The sequence below is a fragment of the Colletotrichum navitas genome (assembly GCF_030913465.1).
Source record: "Colletotrichum navitas strain CBS 125086 chromosome Unknown LY79scaffold_117, whole genome shotgun sequence".
NCBI classification, from domain to species: Eukaryota; Fungi; Ascomycota; class Sordariomycetes; order Glomerellales; family Glomerellaceae; genus Colletotrichum; species Colletotrichum navitas.
This window is the reverse complement of record NW_026850663.1, coordinates 58,447-74,894: the sequence shown is the minus strand read 5'-3', so window position 1 is coordinate 74,894 and position 16,448 is coordinate 58,447. Positions and strand designations below refer to the sequence as shown.

The following is a 16,448-nucleotide window of genomic DNA, read 5'->3' as shown; positions in this document are numbered from 1 at the left end:
TCAGTTCCCTATGCTTCCCTTCACCGCTGTCACATTACCTCCCCGCCCCCAAGTTGTGCGACCTCTCGCAGCCTGGGTTTAACAGACGAGTATCCGATATATCGGACTGGATCCTAGATCGGACCCCATACTCTTCTTCCTCTTCCTCCTCCTCTTCTTCTTCTTCTTCTTGAACAACAACGACGACAATAACAACAATACCATCGACCGTTAACAGTACAAGCAACGTCTCTTGACGACGACCACTGGACGGAAGTCGAGATCTACCATTCATCAACGACGGCAATCAGGGCATTGCAACCTACGAGCAATACTACTGAAGGAGAAGAAGGACGGTGCGAACATCATACGATACCATCGCCACAAACGACCGCCAAACTGGATTCGTCTCGGCGACAAGACTTCTCTCACGTTGTCCGCGCTTGAGCGATGGACGTGACATCACTACTGAACGCAGCGGCGGGAAAAAAGCCAATTATTCGGGACAACTCACTCGAAACTACCTCTGCAATCGTCTTTGACGCACACCAAAATACACCATTGTCCTTGGAGAAGACACCTTTTTCCAGGAGGACAAGCGACGTTCGAGCACCGCGGAACCGCACGCCATGGGATGCGGGCGGCTATTCTCTTCCATTAGCTCTTGACACAAAACTCTCCCTCACCCATTCGAAGCCCACCTACTACTGCGAATCCGACGTGGACCAGTCGGCCTCCGCGAGTTCTTACGACGTTCCCTCGTCGAGCTGCCATTCGAGGGCCAGCTCTCTCAGTTCTTTGGCACACGAGATGGCGCATTCCGCCAACATTACCCCGATGACAAGCACACATCCAGGCCGGTACGTAGCGCAGTGCTCTTGGTTATCCGCATAAAACAACACCTCCTTGGCCCCTATCAACTAACCCCCCGTGAAGCCTGGCGAGCCTGGGCGAGCCAGATTCGCAACTCTACGTTGCGACTAGCCGAAGGTGAGCCAGCTACGGGAGGACTGTCTTCTTTCGCTTCCAACGATTTCGACCCGTAGCGTATGATATGGTGCTGTTGAACTGACGTCTTTCTTCAGGCCTAGCATCTCCGGCGACACGGATGCTCAATTAACGGCCAGGTAAGCAAGAGCGCGAACCCCGGCCGGGTGCTGTTCTGGCACAGCCGCATCTATCTGACTGCATACGGGCGCTGACACCGACCGGATAGACCAAACCTACCGCGCGAAGACGACGGCCAACAACACATTCCAGGAGGATTTCCAAAGTCCCCTAAGCACAAGTTCTCGGACAGCCATAGCAGCCTATCCTCTTACACGTCTTCCAACCAGTCTGGGGGTCACTCCAGGATATCTTCATTGTCAACAGTCAGCGGTATCCAGCCGTTCACCTCCCTACTGAACGAGGTTCCGGCGTTCGACGCCAAGATGGCAGAGCATCAGCAGAACATGTCTGGCCCGGGCATGGTTGATATCCAGCCGCCGTCGCCGAGGACGATGGCTCAGCATGACCCGGTTCTGGACCCCGCAATGAAGGGACCAGGGAGACCAGGCAGCCCCTCGGATGCGATACTCATTACACGGGGCATGGGGGGCAGTAACAGGTCCAGTCCAGCAGACGGCTTGAGGTACGTACGCGATGAAGCGAGCGCTATTGCAATTTTGTGCATACCCATCATCCTGCCTTTTCAATCATCATTGCCAGAAAAGCACGCGTTTGAATTTCTGCCAGTGAAACTTGTGGGAGCTCATCGGGCAAATCTTGTCCTGCCAAGTGTGCCTTCCTCACTTGGCTCCCTTCACCAGCACTTTCCTCATCTTGCCCTTTATCTCCTCTTCCAGTTGCCCACTTCACTTGACGTCGCTCGCGCAGCAGGTCACGTGTGTGCCGGCAGGTGGGCTGTCCTGCTCTTTCCATACATTTCGCTGCCTTGAGCGATTCCGCCGGATCTCGAGAAGGCCTCTTGATTCACTGCCATAGCTACATGGACGTCTTTCTATCCTCCCTATTTATATCACCTCTTGCGGAGCCTAATCCGTCTTCTACCTTCCCTGATCCGAACAAACCTATCAGCCAATATCTGTTAGCTCCGAGCTGGAACTCTACTGACAAAAGAAAATCGAATAATAGTCCTCACTCGAAGCACCAAGACAACTTTAATTATCTCTCTCTTCCTCAAGACAATTCCCACGCAAGAAGCCACAAGAGAACCGTTTCGGCCCCTGATTTCGCCGCCGTCGCCGGACCCAACTTCCAGCCTTTTCCTTCCGTATCAGAGACAGCACCATTCACCTCACAACAGTTCGGTATGTCGCCTCCCCAGTCTCCCCCGCCTGCCGCTGGCAGCGACGAGATCAAGTGCATGTACATCGAGAACTGCGACACCGGATCCCAGCCGCGCAAGGCCATCTCCCACATCTTTGGCCGCAACAAGCTCTGCACCCGCATGATCCCTGCCCACGTCTGGGTTCACTTTTGCCGCAAGCACTACCAGCGCAGTCGCTACCGCAACGCCCACGAGTACTCTAAGCTTCAGGTCGACCTTGTGCAGAAGCAGATTGCCAGAGTCCAGCAGTGGAGCGACGAGAATGAGCGCGCCGGAAAGGCAGGCGTGGTGAACAGCTGGTCGCTCGCCATCCGCAAGCGTGAGCAGAAGCGATTGGAGGACAAGAAGGAGTCAAAAAAGCGCTCCTACCAGGACGAGTCCGAGGAGGAGCAGCTCGACGGTGCCATGCTCAACGGCACCGCTGTCCCCGAATGGCTCCTCAGCAAGTGCGGTGCCGGTTATACGACCGTCGCTATTCAGGAGATTGTTGCGCAGCTCAAGACCGAGATCGACAACGGTGGCCTCAGCCAGATCCCCGACATTGAGATTCTTCCCACCATCAGCAGCGACGGTCCTGACGAGAAGCCCAAGACCTACCTCAAGCGCAAGACGAGCGGCGGCACGGCCCACAAGCGCTCGCAATCAATGGGTGTTGCCTTGAGACCCGAGGCACTTCCAATGACCAGGCGCGTCAGCCAGCCCAACGCGTATTGGGGTCATGAAGGTTTCGATGCCACCTCTATTGAGAAGCGCCAGCGCATCACTGACATGGAAGCCGGCTTTTATGGAGACCGCAATGCCATCCCCGGCATGACCAGAGTCCCCTCTGGCATGCGCCGAATGAACATCCCGCATCGCCCTGCGTTTGGCAACATCCGTGAGAACCAGCCCGAAGAAGACTATTATCGCCAACCCCAAATGAACTCCGGTCCTTTCGTCTTCGGTGCTGGCGGGCCTCCGGGCGGCCCTCTCCCTGCGCCCACTCCCCAGCGCCGCGGTAGCAAGTCCATGGCCTCCCATCTCGAGACTTCAACCACCATGCCTACCGCCTACCCTGACCCGCGCCGCGCCTTTCATCAGCGGTCTCAAAGTGAGATGAGCGGATTCCACCAGGGCCAGGCGCCCACCTACAGGCCCAATTCCTCCTCGGGTTTCGGCCCCTACGGATATGGTCCCAGCCCCGTCGATCAGCCGCAAGAGCAGTACAACAACACCTACCCTCGCCCTCCCGACAACCCGTTTGCCCAGGCCACGCAGCCGAACTACTATGAGGATCCTCAGCGGCAGTACGCTTACGGTGCTTCTCCGTTCCAGCCCAACCCGGCCTCTCGTATGGGAACCGGTAGCGCCAATAGACACACCCGTCACCAGAGCACCCCCAACGCTCCCGGTGCCATGCATCGTGCTCCCTCGGCGCACGGCTTCACAATGGGCCCTAACATGACCACGCGCCACGACCAGCAACAACAGGGCTACGACCGGACCCCCTCGGACCACTCGCGTCATTCCTCCTACGCTACTCCGCCCATTCAATCAATGCAGCCTATGCAGTCTATGCAGTCGATGCAGCCCATGCCTGATGGCGCTCGTCACTGATTGTGGACAAGACCTGAGAACTGCACTATTTCGAAAGAGGCTTTCCTTACACATGTGATCATATCACGTTACGTCGACACGGCATTAAAAAAACGGAGTCAACATCTGGGGGACGGCAAGCGGTCATTTGTGTTTCCTACCTCTCTCTTTGATCTTTATACTCTCTTTTTTTTTTTTTTTTTTTCTCTTACTCTCCTTGCACGTCCAATCAACAGCATGAGGAACAGCGGGGAATCAAACCAACTTGTACTACGATGGACACGAATGGACCTTCTTTATCTCTTATCTCAGAATGGCGTCTCTTAGCCATTTAGGAGGGGGTGGCTAGGCATAGGCCGGCCTCAATGATCACAATGATGGATGACTGGACATCGCATGGATCAACGGTACACAACAAAACGCAAATGAACCTGGGGAATTTCTCTTTACAAGTCTTAGAAAAAAGGGGAAAAGTCGAGGGCAACCTTCGCTTTTTCTTTCAGGATCTTGTCGGAGAGCTTGAATGCACGGGAAACAAAGCATACACGGATCGGAAAGGTATTGGTCGGCCAGTGGTGGTGGAGGTGGTTTTGAGCGTGAGGAGTGGAATGGCATCTGTACTGATATATAACGGACGGCAGCGGTCTGGGACTTTTCCACAGGATCCAGGAGTAGGCAGGCTGGGGTGGGTGGCGGTTCTGAAAAGTGGCGTTGGATTTCGGTTTTGGCTTTCGACAAATTCTTTTTTTTTTTGCGCTTTCCCCTCTCTCGAGACCCCAATTCTTCTTCGTCTTTCTGCAAGTCCGTCTTCGCCTCTATCCGGCTTGCAACTTGGGTTGGAAGCAACAGCGGAGAGGGACAAGCAAGTATGGCAGGATAACGGATGGGGGTGATGGGTGATAAAGAGAGAGAGAGAGAGGGGGTTGGCGAGGGGTTGTGGAACGCCCAAACTTTCCTTACTTGTTGACAACGATTTCTTTGCGCTTCTTTCACCTGTTCTCTCGGCAAACAAAAGGCTTCGAATGCTTAGATAGCTCAGCCTAATAAATACGCAGTTGAGTTAAAAAAAAAAAAAAAGCATCGGGCCAGGGGAAAACGCAACAGTTCCTCTTTTCTGACGTGAAGCAATGTGATTCAATGGAACGTGCCAAGGACGGGGACGACCCTAGACCTGAACCTGGATTCGGGCCCGAATTCGGACCCGAAAGGTGGCCTTCTTGGGCGGGCGAAAAGCCCGCCCGTGGATGGATGGCCCCCCCCCCCCCCCCACTTTTTTGCCTGCTTGGCTTTTACACTACAGGTTCTTCCTGAATGGCACAATCCAACTCCAGATACATGTGTGGGTATGCAAGCCCATCATCTATGCCCCGTCTGCGCAATGCTTTTTCCGTAGGCGTACCTTATCTAGATATGCCTTCTACTCCTGTGTCCCCGTCTCACTGTTCCTCATAAAGGCGTCACAGCCGTGGCATCTTTCGTTTCGTCGGGCCCGGTCCGCAGGGTCTCCGTCCTACTTACTCCCTGTACATGATGGCGCCGCCGTCCCAGTCCGCCAGCCTGCCGACGTTCGCCCGCCCCTTGACGACGAAACCGAGCCTCTCGTAGAACGGCTCGACGCCCCCGAGGCCAATGACCCACGCCGGCACGCCCTCCTTGTCGACCCGCTGCAGGCCCTCCCTCACAAGCAGCGACCCGTATCCCTTGCCCTGGAACTCCGGGTGGACCGCTAGCGTCGAGAGGTACCACGCGTTCTTGCGCCTCGGGTGCTCTGGGTCGTTCTTGATGGGGTCCGAAGCGATGTGCGTGTCCTCGAAAATGTCCGCCATCGCCGGATCGGCGCACCTCGGCGGCCACAGGTACCCCGAAAGGGAGTTGAGGCCGAGGAGGACCGGCTTGAGCCAGCCGCGGACGGTGAGCGGGCCCTCGGCCGCCGACTTCTGCTCGGGTGTGGGGTAGGGCCGGCGCCACCACATGAAAGCGACGACCCGCTCGCCGGAGGCGGCGGCGGCGGCGGCGGCGGACGACGGGTCCGGGACGGTCAGCACGTAAAAGATCTGCTGCTCCGGGCCCCAGTAGCGGGCGTAGAAGAAGCGGTGGGACCAGGCGCGCCAGTCGTCCGGGAACTCGCGGCGGCGCGGGCACACCTTCTGGACCGCCCAGTCGTTGCCGAAGGAGGCCATGTAGACGTCGCTTACGGCCGGCAAGTCAGCCGAGGTGCCCGGGCGAATGTGAAACCCTGCTGCTGCTGCTGCTGCTGCTGCTGGCTTGGCCATCCTGGGCGACTGTTGGTAACGATTGTAAATGGCAAAAGGCGGGGGCCCTTGCGGGGGAAAAAAAACAAAAAAAAGGACGATAGACGGATGAGGTCGGGAAAGAGGTCAAATTAAATACCTACAGTACACTTGGCTCGTTAGCCCAAGGTGCAAACTCTACTGGACAGTGAAGCAGTTGGTCAATGGGCTTTCTTCGGTTTCGCCAGCGCAGCGCAATATGGTACCATTCGGGAGTCGACTGATTGGAAGGAAGCTGGCGGTTATTGGCTGCTGTTCAGGTTCTCATTGGGGCGGAGTGGTATACTTGGCTTATCAATCCGAGCGGGTGACTCAATCGGCGAGCACCAAACGTGGGGATTTTTGCTCCTCAGGCGGTCCTGCAGGCGGTCCTGGATCGGGATCTGGGCGTTGTAGAGTACGGCTATTTGGCCCCTACACTAATAACTCCCTCTTCCCTTCCTCAACTACCTCTCGGAAAATGCATTCCTCTAACTCCAACCCTGACCTTAGCCTTAAACCTAATCTCTGATCCTATACATCTTACTATGTTTTTTTTGGTGTATTAGTAGGGCTTTTTCTTCTAAAGTTACGTTAGTTGCTAGAGAGATTAAGAGACCTTGGCGTCTAGATAGAGGGATCTGTTAGTGTGCTGTTATAACTTATGGGGCAAAAGCTTTGACCCTTTTTTCTTTTTCTCTGTATAGGGGCGGGCTCTTGCCAGAAGCAGTTACATGCAGGCCAAATAGCCGTACCCGAGCTCGGAGGACCGTGCAATTGACACTCAATTGCTGCAAACGGTCCGGGTGTGCATGGGCTACTTTAGCCCGGAGAAGGGACCCGATGAAAAAGAGCCGAGGCAGATAACGGCACCCGGCTTGCGTGTCTCGGTGGTGCCGGGCCCGGTGCCGGTAGAGCTAGCAATCTGACCGAGGCACTTTTCGGCCCCCAAAGCCGCACGTCAGCGACAAGAGCGAGCGAGAGAGAGAGAGAGAGAGAGAGAGAAAGGCTGAGCAGAAACCAAGAGATCCCTGGCGACCGTAGTACCATTCTATCCACGTGGACGCGGCGGTCCGCACGGCGAGCCTTCCTCCCTCTCCCCGACCTTGCAAAACTTTGTGGACCAGCCTGCGGGGCCAATGCCCAGAGAGACGAGGCGATTGAAGAGGAAATGGTTAATCGCGGCTCCTTTGTGCTTTGCATCAGTCGACTGGCTCACTTGCGGCCGGCCTCGAGTTGGACCGCCTGACAAATCTTCAATGCGAGCAACAACGTCGGTCGCACAGAGGCGGCAACAACGGCAAGGTGATCCCCCCAATTCTGTGTACGATTAGCCACTGGAAGATTGTGTAACGTTAGCCGGACGTTGTTCGATGGCGCTAGTTGAGGGCATGCTGAGCGTTTCTTACCCGCCATGTCAGCCTTACATGAGGGGGTGCGCACAGCGACATGGGCTGCTGACAGACAGATGCGAGTCTTCATTGTTCCGCAAGTCCCGGGAGCGAAGGCGGCGCAAATAAGGAAACTCGATTGGGTTCCTCAACCATGGAAACGTGCCAGACGGCATGGATGGCAGGCAGGCGGGCAGGCAGGCAGGCAGGCAGGCAGGCAGTATCTGGGACACCCGAGACATGTCGCATACATGGCAAAACGAGATCTGGCTGCGAGCGGTGATTGTTCGGGCTTCGTTCCACTTCTGCGTAGTTGAAGCCCCCAAGTCCAGATGCGGAAGGAAGCTTGTCTCTGACCAGACAAAACTGCGGATCAGCCGAAGGGCCCAAGCGTTACGTACCACTTTTATGTGCAGATGAACCATGGAGAGAGACGGTGCAGTGTGGCAGGCAAGCGGGGCAGCTACGCTGCGGCGGCAGGCAGGAGAGGGGGGGGAGGCGGCCGGGGAGACGGATGGGCAGGCTAGAGTGTGGAGAGAAAGCACGATAGATGCCGATGAAGCAAGCATACACAACAAGTGCCTACCTACCTACCTTAGCACCTTGCGTTCCCTGCATAGTACCTAGGTAGGTAGTACATCGTACGTACCTTAGGTAGATAGATATCTAGGTAGGTAGGGTACATACTTTTTGTACTTGTGTACTCCTTGAATCTTGCCAGTACTCAAGGGTTTAGTTTTTTAGTAGTTTTTTTTGGTCGGTTTTTTTTTCTTCTTCATTTTTTTATTCACCTTTTGCCTCCATTCTTTCCTCGTCCATCCTGAACATGCTCCTGATCGGTCGAGCCCGACTTTTCGGATCACCCCAGCCATCAACTCTCTTCCCTCAACGGGTTTGCCTGATACCGTATTAGGTAAATCAAATTCTGGATGGATCAATCACGGGCTAGCCTGACAAGGCCCCTGATGGTCCTCGAGTCATCCTATCGGCAAGTATCCCTGAGGCGAACCGACAACAAGCAACGAGCAACGCAACAGGGCACCCAACACCCTACTGGGTATGTAGGTAGCTTGGCATCAGATGATGGGGGAAAATGAGCAGCCAGCACATGTTAGACCCCAATTGCCCTGCCCCCCCTCCCTACTCCTCAGCCCGACATGCGTTTCTCAGGCAAATGGCAAACGAGCACACATCTGTTCTCATGTAACACGGCACAACGGGGTTTACAGGGGGCTGCGTCTTCGGCGTCTTCGCCTTCGTTGTGTTTACCTCTTCAGTGGCGCTCAGTTACATCGGGACCGGGATTAAGACTGGATCGAGGAAGGATCCGCTTGGAGACCAGAGAGATCCGCCCTCTCGAGTCCCCTCAAGTCCCCCCAGCACCGCTCGTTATCACTGGTGTCGACCAGGTGTAAAGCCCCTCGATGCCCTTCTTGGCCACAAAAAAAAAAAAAAAAGAGGTCTGGGCCTGTGGAGCACGCGGCACTAGTAAGGAGTATCTGCATCGCGACGTGGGCAAGCTTCAGCACTAGTGTATTCCCGTCGGGTACTATAGCTCCTACCTCACCTTATTACTCCTCAGCCCGACCAGCTCTCTCTCTCTCCCCTCCCCCCGTCGTCAAAAGGACCGAGACCTGTCTCGACAGACTTGGTTGCCATTTGACGGGCCTTGTTGTAACCGCTTCTGCTTTTCACTTTTGCAAAGCGAGCGAGCCGGGCCATTTCAGGCGACCGATCTGTTGCCTGTTGACACCATTGGCAGACCGTTCTGTCGGGAACACCTTCTAGTTGTCTCTTTTTTCTTCTTTTTATTTTTATTTTTTTCACGCTTCCCCCAGTGGTTTTTCAGTCCCTTTTTTGGGTTTCTTTTTCTTTTTCCATTTTTTTATATCTCTTTTTGTCACGTTGCGGTTTGCCCCCGCCCTCATCGCGAACTCCACTGGATTTCCCTCGCGGCTAATTATTCTCGCCCAAGCCGGCGTCCATTTCTGCGTTTGTGTTTCCCATATTTGTTCGCTGAGCTTCCCGCTCAATAAGACCATCTCGCGACATGGCGAGACAGGTTCAGTGGCTCGCCGAGACGCCGTCGTCCGAGGATTCGGACAACATCAACTCGGGCTCACGTTATACCGGTCACTTGTCGTCGTCGTCTTCCAGTTATCCATCTCCCGCCGATACCCCGCTCCGAGCCCACCGCGCCTGCGAAAAATGCACCAGGACCAAGAAGAAGTGCGACAAAGGCCTGCCTGCTTGCTCGAGATGCACCAGGTAAGCCTGCCAAATCCTCTTTCTACCCGTCCGCCAGAGGTCTCATCATGTCTAACATGAACTCAGGCTCGCCACCAGCTGCTGCTATGACTTTGTGGTTAATCCTCCCTCGCTCACCATCGTCGAGCAAGGCTCCCCGAGCAATGCTTACAAGCATCCCAACGACACACGCCCAGCCTTTGAATGGCTCAACCAGGTCGACTTCACCGCTGATCAGATCATGCAGCTCCTCATCAGTCATGGCGTCGACTGGAAGGCTTCCGTCAATACCTACTTCAGCACTGTCAACGCCTGGCTCGTCGTCATCCATCCCGAAGTCTGGCAGAGACGCTGCGCCGCCGCTCAGCTCGAGACCAACCCCAACGATCCTGGCCTGGCCCTGCTCATCCTGTGTATTCACATACTGACCATTTGGAATGTTGACGAGTTTTCGTCTACAGCCATGCTCAGCCATCCGCTCTATCAGTCTGCAAAACGCATGTGGGCCATGAAGAAAGCCTTTTCCAAGGCCAATATTGAGCATGTTCAGTGCGGTGTTCTCCTAGCCCTGTTCGAGCTAGGACACGGAGACATCACTCGCTGCTATCAGACGTTCGGCGAGACCGCCTCGATTGGCAAGGTGCTGAATCTGAGACCCGGCAAATATGTCAAGGAGGAAGAGGATACGCCTGCCGACCCGGAAGAGGAGCAGAATCGCGCGCTTTGGTGGGTGCTCGTTATCATGGACAAGTAAGAGCCCCCTGGGCCATGGTACCTAGGTTTTTACTTATTGTATAGGATCGCCCACCTGCAAGCCTCAACGCTATGGGCCCCGCTTCAGATGGAAATGCCCTCCGAAGACGACCTCCTCCCCACAGAACATTACGTCTGGGATAACGACAGGAACAAGTCGATCAAGATTACCAAGCGGTACCCCGTCACAATACCGGCCTCAGTGCGCGTCGGCACTTTTCAGAGATCTTGCCAGGCGGCTATCCTTATCGGCTATGCCACAAATTGGGAGGCGGCCAATGCGGAGACCGACGAACCTCCCAGCGTTTACTCTTTTGCCCAGCTGGAGTTAGCCGCGAGACACCTAGTCGAGGCTTTGATTACCCGATCCGAGACCTGGAGCGAGAATCTCAATGCCTACGCCTTGTGTGCAAGGTTTGTCAGTCCTGGCCCACGCCCGCCGGCCAGGTGCTAACATCGTACAGCCTTTTCTGTCTTCTCTTCTATTCCTTTCTCTATTACACCAATAGACCCGACACCCCTGCCCGAGACCCAGAAACGGACGTGGAGATGAAGAAGGCCGTCGCCGGCATCAAGTTTACCATCAGTCTCGTGATGGATGGCTCAAATGGTATCTTCAATGCCTACTCCAACCGTGAAAAGGTTCTGGAAAACTGCGCCCTGGTTTGGCCGTATGCGCAATATCACGCAATGCAGCTTCTTTTCCATTACGAGGCTCTGCTGGAAGATGCAGAGTCTATGATGGCAGAGATCAGGCAGAGCGTCGAGAGCACAACAAAGCGCTGGGCCTGTTCCCGTACGGATCCATGCTGCGCCCTTTTCAATTGCAAACCGCTGATTTTTTTTATGCTAGGCTGGCTTTTGGAAGAGTTCGATAGAGTCCAGGCGGCTAAGAGCAGCGGGGCAACGTTGTGTAAAAAGTAAGCCCACATCGAGCTCGAGTTCCCAACTCAATTCCAGGAGCTAACGACCATAGGTGTACCATTGGAAGTAGGACATGCGGACACTTGCAAGTTCCTGAATGACAACGTGATCTCGCAGGGCGACAAAAAGCCTTTCAAGATCTCAAGATACGATCGAGCGTTGAGCCCGACCTACACCGGGACTTGATTCTCCCGCATTGGCGCTTTGCCCGTGGACATATCCCAATTCGGTCTGGAAGCTGTTGTACACAAAAATGACGAATTCTGATCAAAGACGCGAGGGATCATGGAGAATGACCAGAGAGCTTTGGGCCGCAAAGTTCGAAAGGAACTCCAGCGTGTAAGCTACTGTCACAACGCAACCTATGCTGACCACGGGGCACCATCGCATGAGAGCATGTCGTCATACCCAATGCGATCAGTATGGGTCTGGTGGACAAGGCTTGCGACGAACCCTTTGGTTTGCCACTCCGGCTACCGCGAGCTTTGCGAGCCTCAAGACCCAAACTGCCTTTCTTGCCACGCCGGTAAAAACTGCATTTCAAAGCAAGAGCAAGGCGGAGAATATTCAGCCCTGTGCGGCGAAGAATAGCTCGCGAGCTTCGCTAGTTTGTAGACGCAATACATGCGGTGGGGAATGCCGCGGGGTAGTGGCGTCTGCCTCAAATCCATGCAACAAGGGCAGACATTCCCGAACACTCCAGCCTCATACGTTTGTCGACTGGTATATACGAAGGCATGCGTGCTGTCAAGGCCGTGGGCGGAAACATTTCTTGCTGGTGTGGTTTCGTAGTCGCTCGTGATCGGGCTTTGGCGTCTAGCCTACATGGGGGCTGAGCTACGCAACGCTTCACACGCAAGGCGCCATTGTTGTTGGAGTTTGAAGCCCTTCTTCAAACATCTTGACTCATATTTCCTCCAAGCGTCGTCTTGGCCGCTTTGACCAGAGAATGGACCAGGCGCCCCTCCCCCTCTTTTTGCTCTCATTTTTTGCGTCAAACGGTCCAGAGCAGTATCTGACGAAACGCTGCACCCCGAAGCTATGAAGTAAACCCGCGTTTCTTTGCGCATTGTGCCAATGCGGAATTAAAATGTTCGGCTCGAGCTGCCGCCGAGTTCGACCATTGCTGAGACGAGGGCGTTCTAGATTGCAGAGAGAGAGAGAGAGAGTGTGTGTGTGTGTGTGGGTTGGGGGACAAAACAGGGGAAAATAATTGCTGCAAAGGGGGAGGTAATTGGGGTGGCCCTTCGTCGCTGACGTTCCAACAGCCTTAGCCGAGCGCAACATGGCATGATCTCTCTCTTCCCCCCCCTCGCCCCTTTCCTCCCAACTCTTCTTGTCTTCTCATCCTTCTTATTCTTGCTCTCCGGGCTGGTTTCAAACCAGCGCCGGGTTCGCATCTGCCAAGGGGAGCAGCACGTCCACGGGCGTCATCTGCTCGCGGCCGAATCGGGAAGGAAAAAAAGACATCAAAGGTCAAAAATGACGTCCAAGAAGGTCTTTCCATTTGTTCACTTATGCATTTATCCACAATATCCATTGTGAAAGGGGGCTTGGTGGTGGTGCGTCCTCCTGGCGTCATCATGTCCTGAATCATGTGCAAGCCCGTCCGGAACCGTGCCCGTACGCGGGTTCGAGGGGAGTTACCAGAGACAAAAAAGAAGAAGGGAACAACAGTGGTGTTGTGGAATGGTCATCTATTTTCCATACACAATTTGGTGACTCAGACTAAAGTAAAGGCCTACCCCGGCTCTAATATAGGGTAATGGTATGGTATGGTATCTGGGAAGACAAGCAAGCAGTGATGCCGCCAGGATCTGGTTGTTGTAAGGAAAGGGGAAAAAAAGAAGAAGAAAATCCTCCCAAGATTGATAAAGTGAAACAACCAACAAACGCCCCAGGACTTTTTCTTGAAACCTGTCAAAATTCCTCACCCCGCTCCATAGTCCTACAAAATGTCAAGACGGGAAAAGACGCTCCCCAATCTTCGGGTGCCGGCCGTCCCGGCCGCCGATGCAATCAAAAGACATAGGAAAAATTCCGACATGGGGATTACAGCCCACTCAAACGAAACAATAATAGGGGCGGCTACGTCGCGTTTCCTACCACCAGGATCAACAGCATTCCGTTCAGGGCACAAGCCGCAAAGAAGCTGCTGTAGACAGCCACGCGTTGCCAGACGCCCAGGTCGTCGCGGCGGTAGAGCGACATGCCCAAGGCAAGACAGGCGCTGAATAGGCTGGCCACGACGCCGACCGTGACACCGGCGTCCACCTCGGCGCGGAGCTTGTGGCGGCCAGTTGAGATAAGGATGCCGGCCACCAGGAGCAGCAGGAAAGAGACGCCAAAACAGCCGATAGTACCCCAGAACAGGACCTGCTCGCGGTACCTTCTGACGTGTTGCTCGTTAACGCTCGGTAAAGTGGCGTAGTGCGTGGCATACCCCGTCGTAGGCATGCCATCAGAGCTGGCATACTCGTCGTCGGTATCGGTACCAAGAGCCGAAATACCGCCGTAACTCTCCAGGAACGGAGCGTTTCCCAGCAATCGCTGTCCCGCGGGATCCTGTCGCTGCGAAAACCATCTCCTGGCATGGCGGAAGGGTGCGGCAAGGATAGCTCGCATCGAGTCCAGGCCCGGGAAGCTCACGTCGTCGTCGGGGATGATGTAGATGGCGTACTCGTCCTCTTGCCCGCCTGCTTCGCTTCCGTCATCGTACTCGTTCCAGTAGTGCTGCTGTTGCTGCTGGCATTGCTGCGCGACAGGACGAGGCTGCCGACGGGCAGGTGGAAGCGGCGAGAAAAAATCGTCCGCGCCGGAACCCCGACGCGTGGGCACCAGTTCATCCGAGAAAGGCGAGCTGGGCTCGCTCATCTGAGGGATGGAAGTGCGCAGAGTATTGAGAAGTTCCTCGTAGCGGGTTTGGAGGTTGTTCAGGTCTCGTCGGGTGAAGCTCTTGGGGTTGGCGAGAACGCTCTCGCGGAAACGCGCGCCGAGCGTGGGAGATCCCGTCCATTTCTTAACAAGAGTTTCAGCACTTGGTCCAAAGCAAAACATGCTTAGGGCCTTAACATACCTTGTACTTCTTCGTGATCTTCCGAAATGCCGTGATTTGAGCGTTTATGAAGCGTGCGAGCGCAAGTGTTTCCTCCCCGCAGCGAAGCAGATCCCTCTCGTATTTGGCGAACCTACGGTGGCGCTTGAGCGTCACATGGTCGCCATCCTCGGCGCATTTGACAATCAGCTTCTGGAGCTGGTCGGATATGTACTCTATCCGTCCCGATTAGCCCATCGAACCCACTGCTGCCATTCCCTCCGAGTTGGGGCACTCACGCAGTCGTCGTGAAATCTCGTCAGCCTTGCTGGACACGAAAAGGTCGACCCGGTCATGCTGTTGGCAGAGCTCGTTGTAGAGGTTGTCCTCGAATCGCTTGAGGGCGGAGTCTTGATGGCCGGGAATGGCGATTGCGGTGGCCTGGTCACGGGTCGTGTGAACCTTGATCTCGTGTTTGAGCGAGTTGTAATCGACGTTATCTGGTGGCGGGATTTACCGGTTAGCCGGGCGTCTTCACGTGCAAACCGGGAAACCGGAAGGGCATTGAGTGGGCAACCCACGGAGACTCCATTCCGGAACAGATTCCTGCTCGAGCTGTTGGCCGTATTTCATAGTCTTGATGTTTCCCGCGAGGGAACCGTCACCAATTGCGTGAACACAAGTCGGTAGTGTAGTGCGGTGCGATGCGCTCGGGTAGTGGTGTAGGGACGGCGCAGCTGTCGTATTTAGTCGCGTTACGGCTAGGGACTTGGGTCGTGGCCTAGATAAGCGACAGGGGGGGCGGTCCGGCTGGTCGGGATGACGCAATGACAGTTGCCCGGTCGGTCAGTTCGTCTTTGGTGCGCGAGTGTGCAGGTCCTAGAGGTAGAGAATATGTTCTGCGAGCTGCCGGAGCTATGAGCTATGTGCGAGGTCGAGCAGTCGGTTCTTGGGTTAAGTAGAAAGGCAGAGAAGCACAGACAACGACTGGGCTCAATTGAGAGATTGCGGGAGTTGGGCGGTGATAAGTTGTCTAGGAAAAGACGGAAAGTCAAAATACATGTAGATTAGGAAAAAGAATGGCCAGAACAGAGACGTTGCCTCTCTCGAACATTGACCAGGATATGATGAGATGGAAAGTGGGAGGGGAGGAGGCGTGGTGGAAGGTGGACGGGTATAGACATTGGGAGGGGGGGCGAGGCAGTGGAGAGGCTGCAGAGTGGCATGGATCTATCAGGGCGCGACCTGGTTCAAGACCAGGGATGTGCTTGCTTGCTTGCTTGCGTGCGATATGTCAGATGCAGCAATCTGCGGGCGGTCTCGTTGTTTCCCAGGGTACTACTGTACAAGGGTACAACCACGGTACGGGTGGTGACCAAGGGCTCCCAAATGTCTTCGAGACCGGAAGATGGAGGTGTGTGTGTGTGTGTGTGTGTGTGTGTGTGTGTGTGTGTGTGTGTGTGTGTGTGTGGCATCCTGGAGGGGAGGTAGGTATTGTATTGACAGGAACACAGGCACACAGCACCGGGAAAGGCGCTTTCGGCACATCAGGTCGACTGCAAGCACTGGCATTCTCGAACCTGACTGGAGGAGCTGTATCGAGGTACCTACCTTGGTGCATCCGTGCCGAATACCGGGACTGACCCTCCGCAACGCGTACGCTGCACATGGTAAGTAAACCAATTACCATCCATCACTTCCTGGCTATTGCTAAGGCCATCTTCGCAAGCTACGTAACGCAACACAACGCAACGCAACGCAACGAAACAGACGGAGCTCGGTTGCATGTCGTCAAATAATGTTACAAAAGGTTACTTTGGAAGCCATGGAAATCTACCTACCTAGGCAGAGCACAACCCTTCTTATGTTCTGCTACAGCAGCAGCAACAGCCTTGATGTTCAGGAAGGATGGGCCTGGCCTGCAAAGACAAAGGTGGAAGGAG

General features: G+C 55.0%; 5 protein-coding genes across 5 annotated transcripts; 3 read left to right on the top strand and 2 right to left on the bottom strand.

Moving 5' to 3' along the window:
• Window positions 1-789: 789 nt before the first annotated feature.
• LY79DRAFT_674315 (uncharacterized protein) lies at window positions 790-3,907 on the top strand (the record flags this gene model as incomplete). The annotated part of the gene is made up of 5 exons (XM_060564280.1): window positions 790-839; window positions 916-969; window positions 1,065-1,106; window positions 1,196-1,612; window positions 2,116-3,907. 5 exons carry the CDS (start codon window positions 790-792, stop codon window positions 3,905-3,907), a joined length of 2,355 nt encoding a protein of 784 aa, XP_060408159.1.
• A 165-nt stretch (window positions 3,908-4,072) lies between these two features.
• On the top strand, window positions 4,073-4,907 carry LY79DRAFT_570739 (uncharacterized protein). The gene has a single exon (XM_060559184.1). The coding sequence runs from the start codon at window positions 4,252-4,254 to the stop codon at window positions 4,777-4,779; it is 528 nt and encodes a 175-aa protein (XP_060408158.1). The 5' UTR covers window positions 4,073-4,251; the 3' UTR covers window positions 4,780-4,907.
• Window positions 4,908-5,128: 221 nt separating this feature from the next.
• Window positions 5,129-5,965, bottom strand: LY79DRAFT_570738 (uncharacterized protein). Its single transcript, XM_060559183.1, has one exon. The coding sequence runs from the start codon at window positions 5,857-5,859 to the stop codon at window positions 5,401-5,403; it is 459 nt and encodes a 152-aa protein (XP_060408157.1). The 5' UTR covers window positions 5,860-5,965; the 3' UTR covers window positions 5,129-5,400.
• A 3,632-nt stretch (window positions 5,966-9,597) lies between these two features.
• On the top strand, window positions 9,598-11,657 carry LY79DRAFT_674313 (uncharacterized protein; the record flags this gene model as incomplete). Its single annotated transcript, XM_060564279.1, has 6 exons — window positions 9,598-9,815; window positions 9,882-10,544; window positions 10,593-10,961; window positions 11,012-11,343; window positions 11,401-11,460; window positions 11,524-11,657. 6 exons carry the CDS (start codon window positions 9,598-9,600, stop codon window positions 11,655-11,657), a joined length of 1,776 nt encoding a protein of 591 aa, XP_060408156.1.
• Window positions 11,658-13,531: 1,874 nt separating this feature from the next.
• On the bottom strand, window positions 13,532-15,361 carry LY79DRAFT_56198 (SPX domain-containing protein). The gene is made up of 4 exons (XM_060558438.1): window positions 15,087-15,361; window positions 14,805-15,005; window positions 14,548-14,741; window positions 13,532-14,489 (listed from the first exon to the last, which is right to left on the bottom strand). Exons 1-4 carry the CDS (start codon window positions 15,136-15,138, stop codon window positions 13,560-13,562), a joined length of 1,377 nt encoding a protein of 458 aa, XP_060408155.1. The 5' UTR covers window positions 15,139-15,361; the 3' UTR covers window positions 13,532-13,559.
• Window positions 15,362-16,448: the final 1,087 nt, after the last annotated feature.

Excerpts from the sequence above, each read along its gene's own strand:
- LY79DRAFT_570739 (XM_060559184.1), top strand. The coding sequence starts at position 4,252 with ATGATCACAATGATGGATGACTGGACATCGCATGGATCAACGGTACAC.
- LY79DRAFT_570738 (XM_060559183.1), bottom strand. The coding sequence starts at position 5,859 with ATGTGGTGGCGCCGGCCCTACCCCACACCCGAGCAGAAGTCGGCGGCC.
- LY79DRAFT_56198 (XM_060558438.1), bottom strand. The coding sequence starts at position 15,138 with ATGAAATACGGCCAACAGCTCGAGCAGGAATCTGTTCCGGAATGGAGT. Across the intron at positions 15,006-15,086 it reads TGTTCCGGAATGGAGTCTCC|ATAACGTCGATTACAACTCG; the intron begins GTGGGTTGCCCA and ends TCCCGCCACCAG. Across the intron at positions 14,742-14,804 it reads CGAGATTTCACGACGACTGC|AGTACATATCCGACCAGCTC; the intron begins GTGAGTGCCCCA and ends CGGGACGGATAG.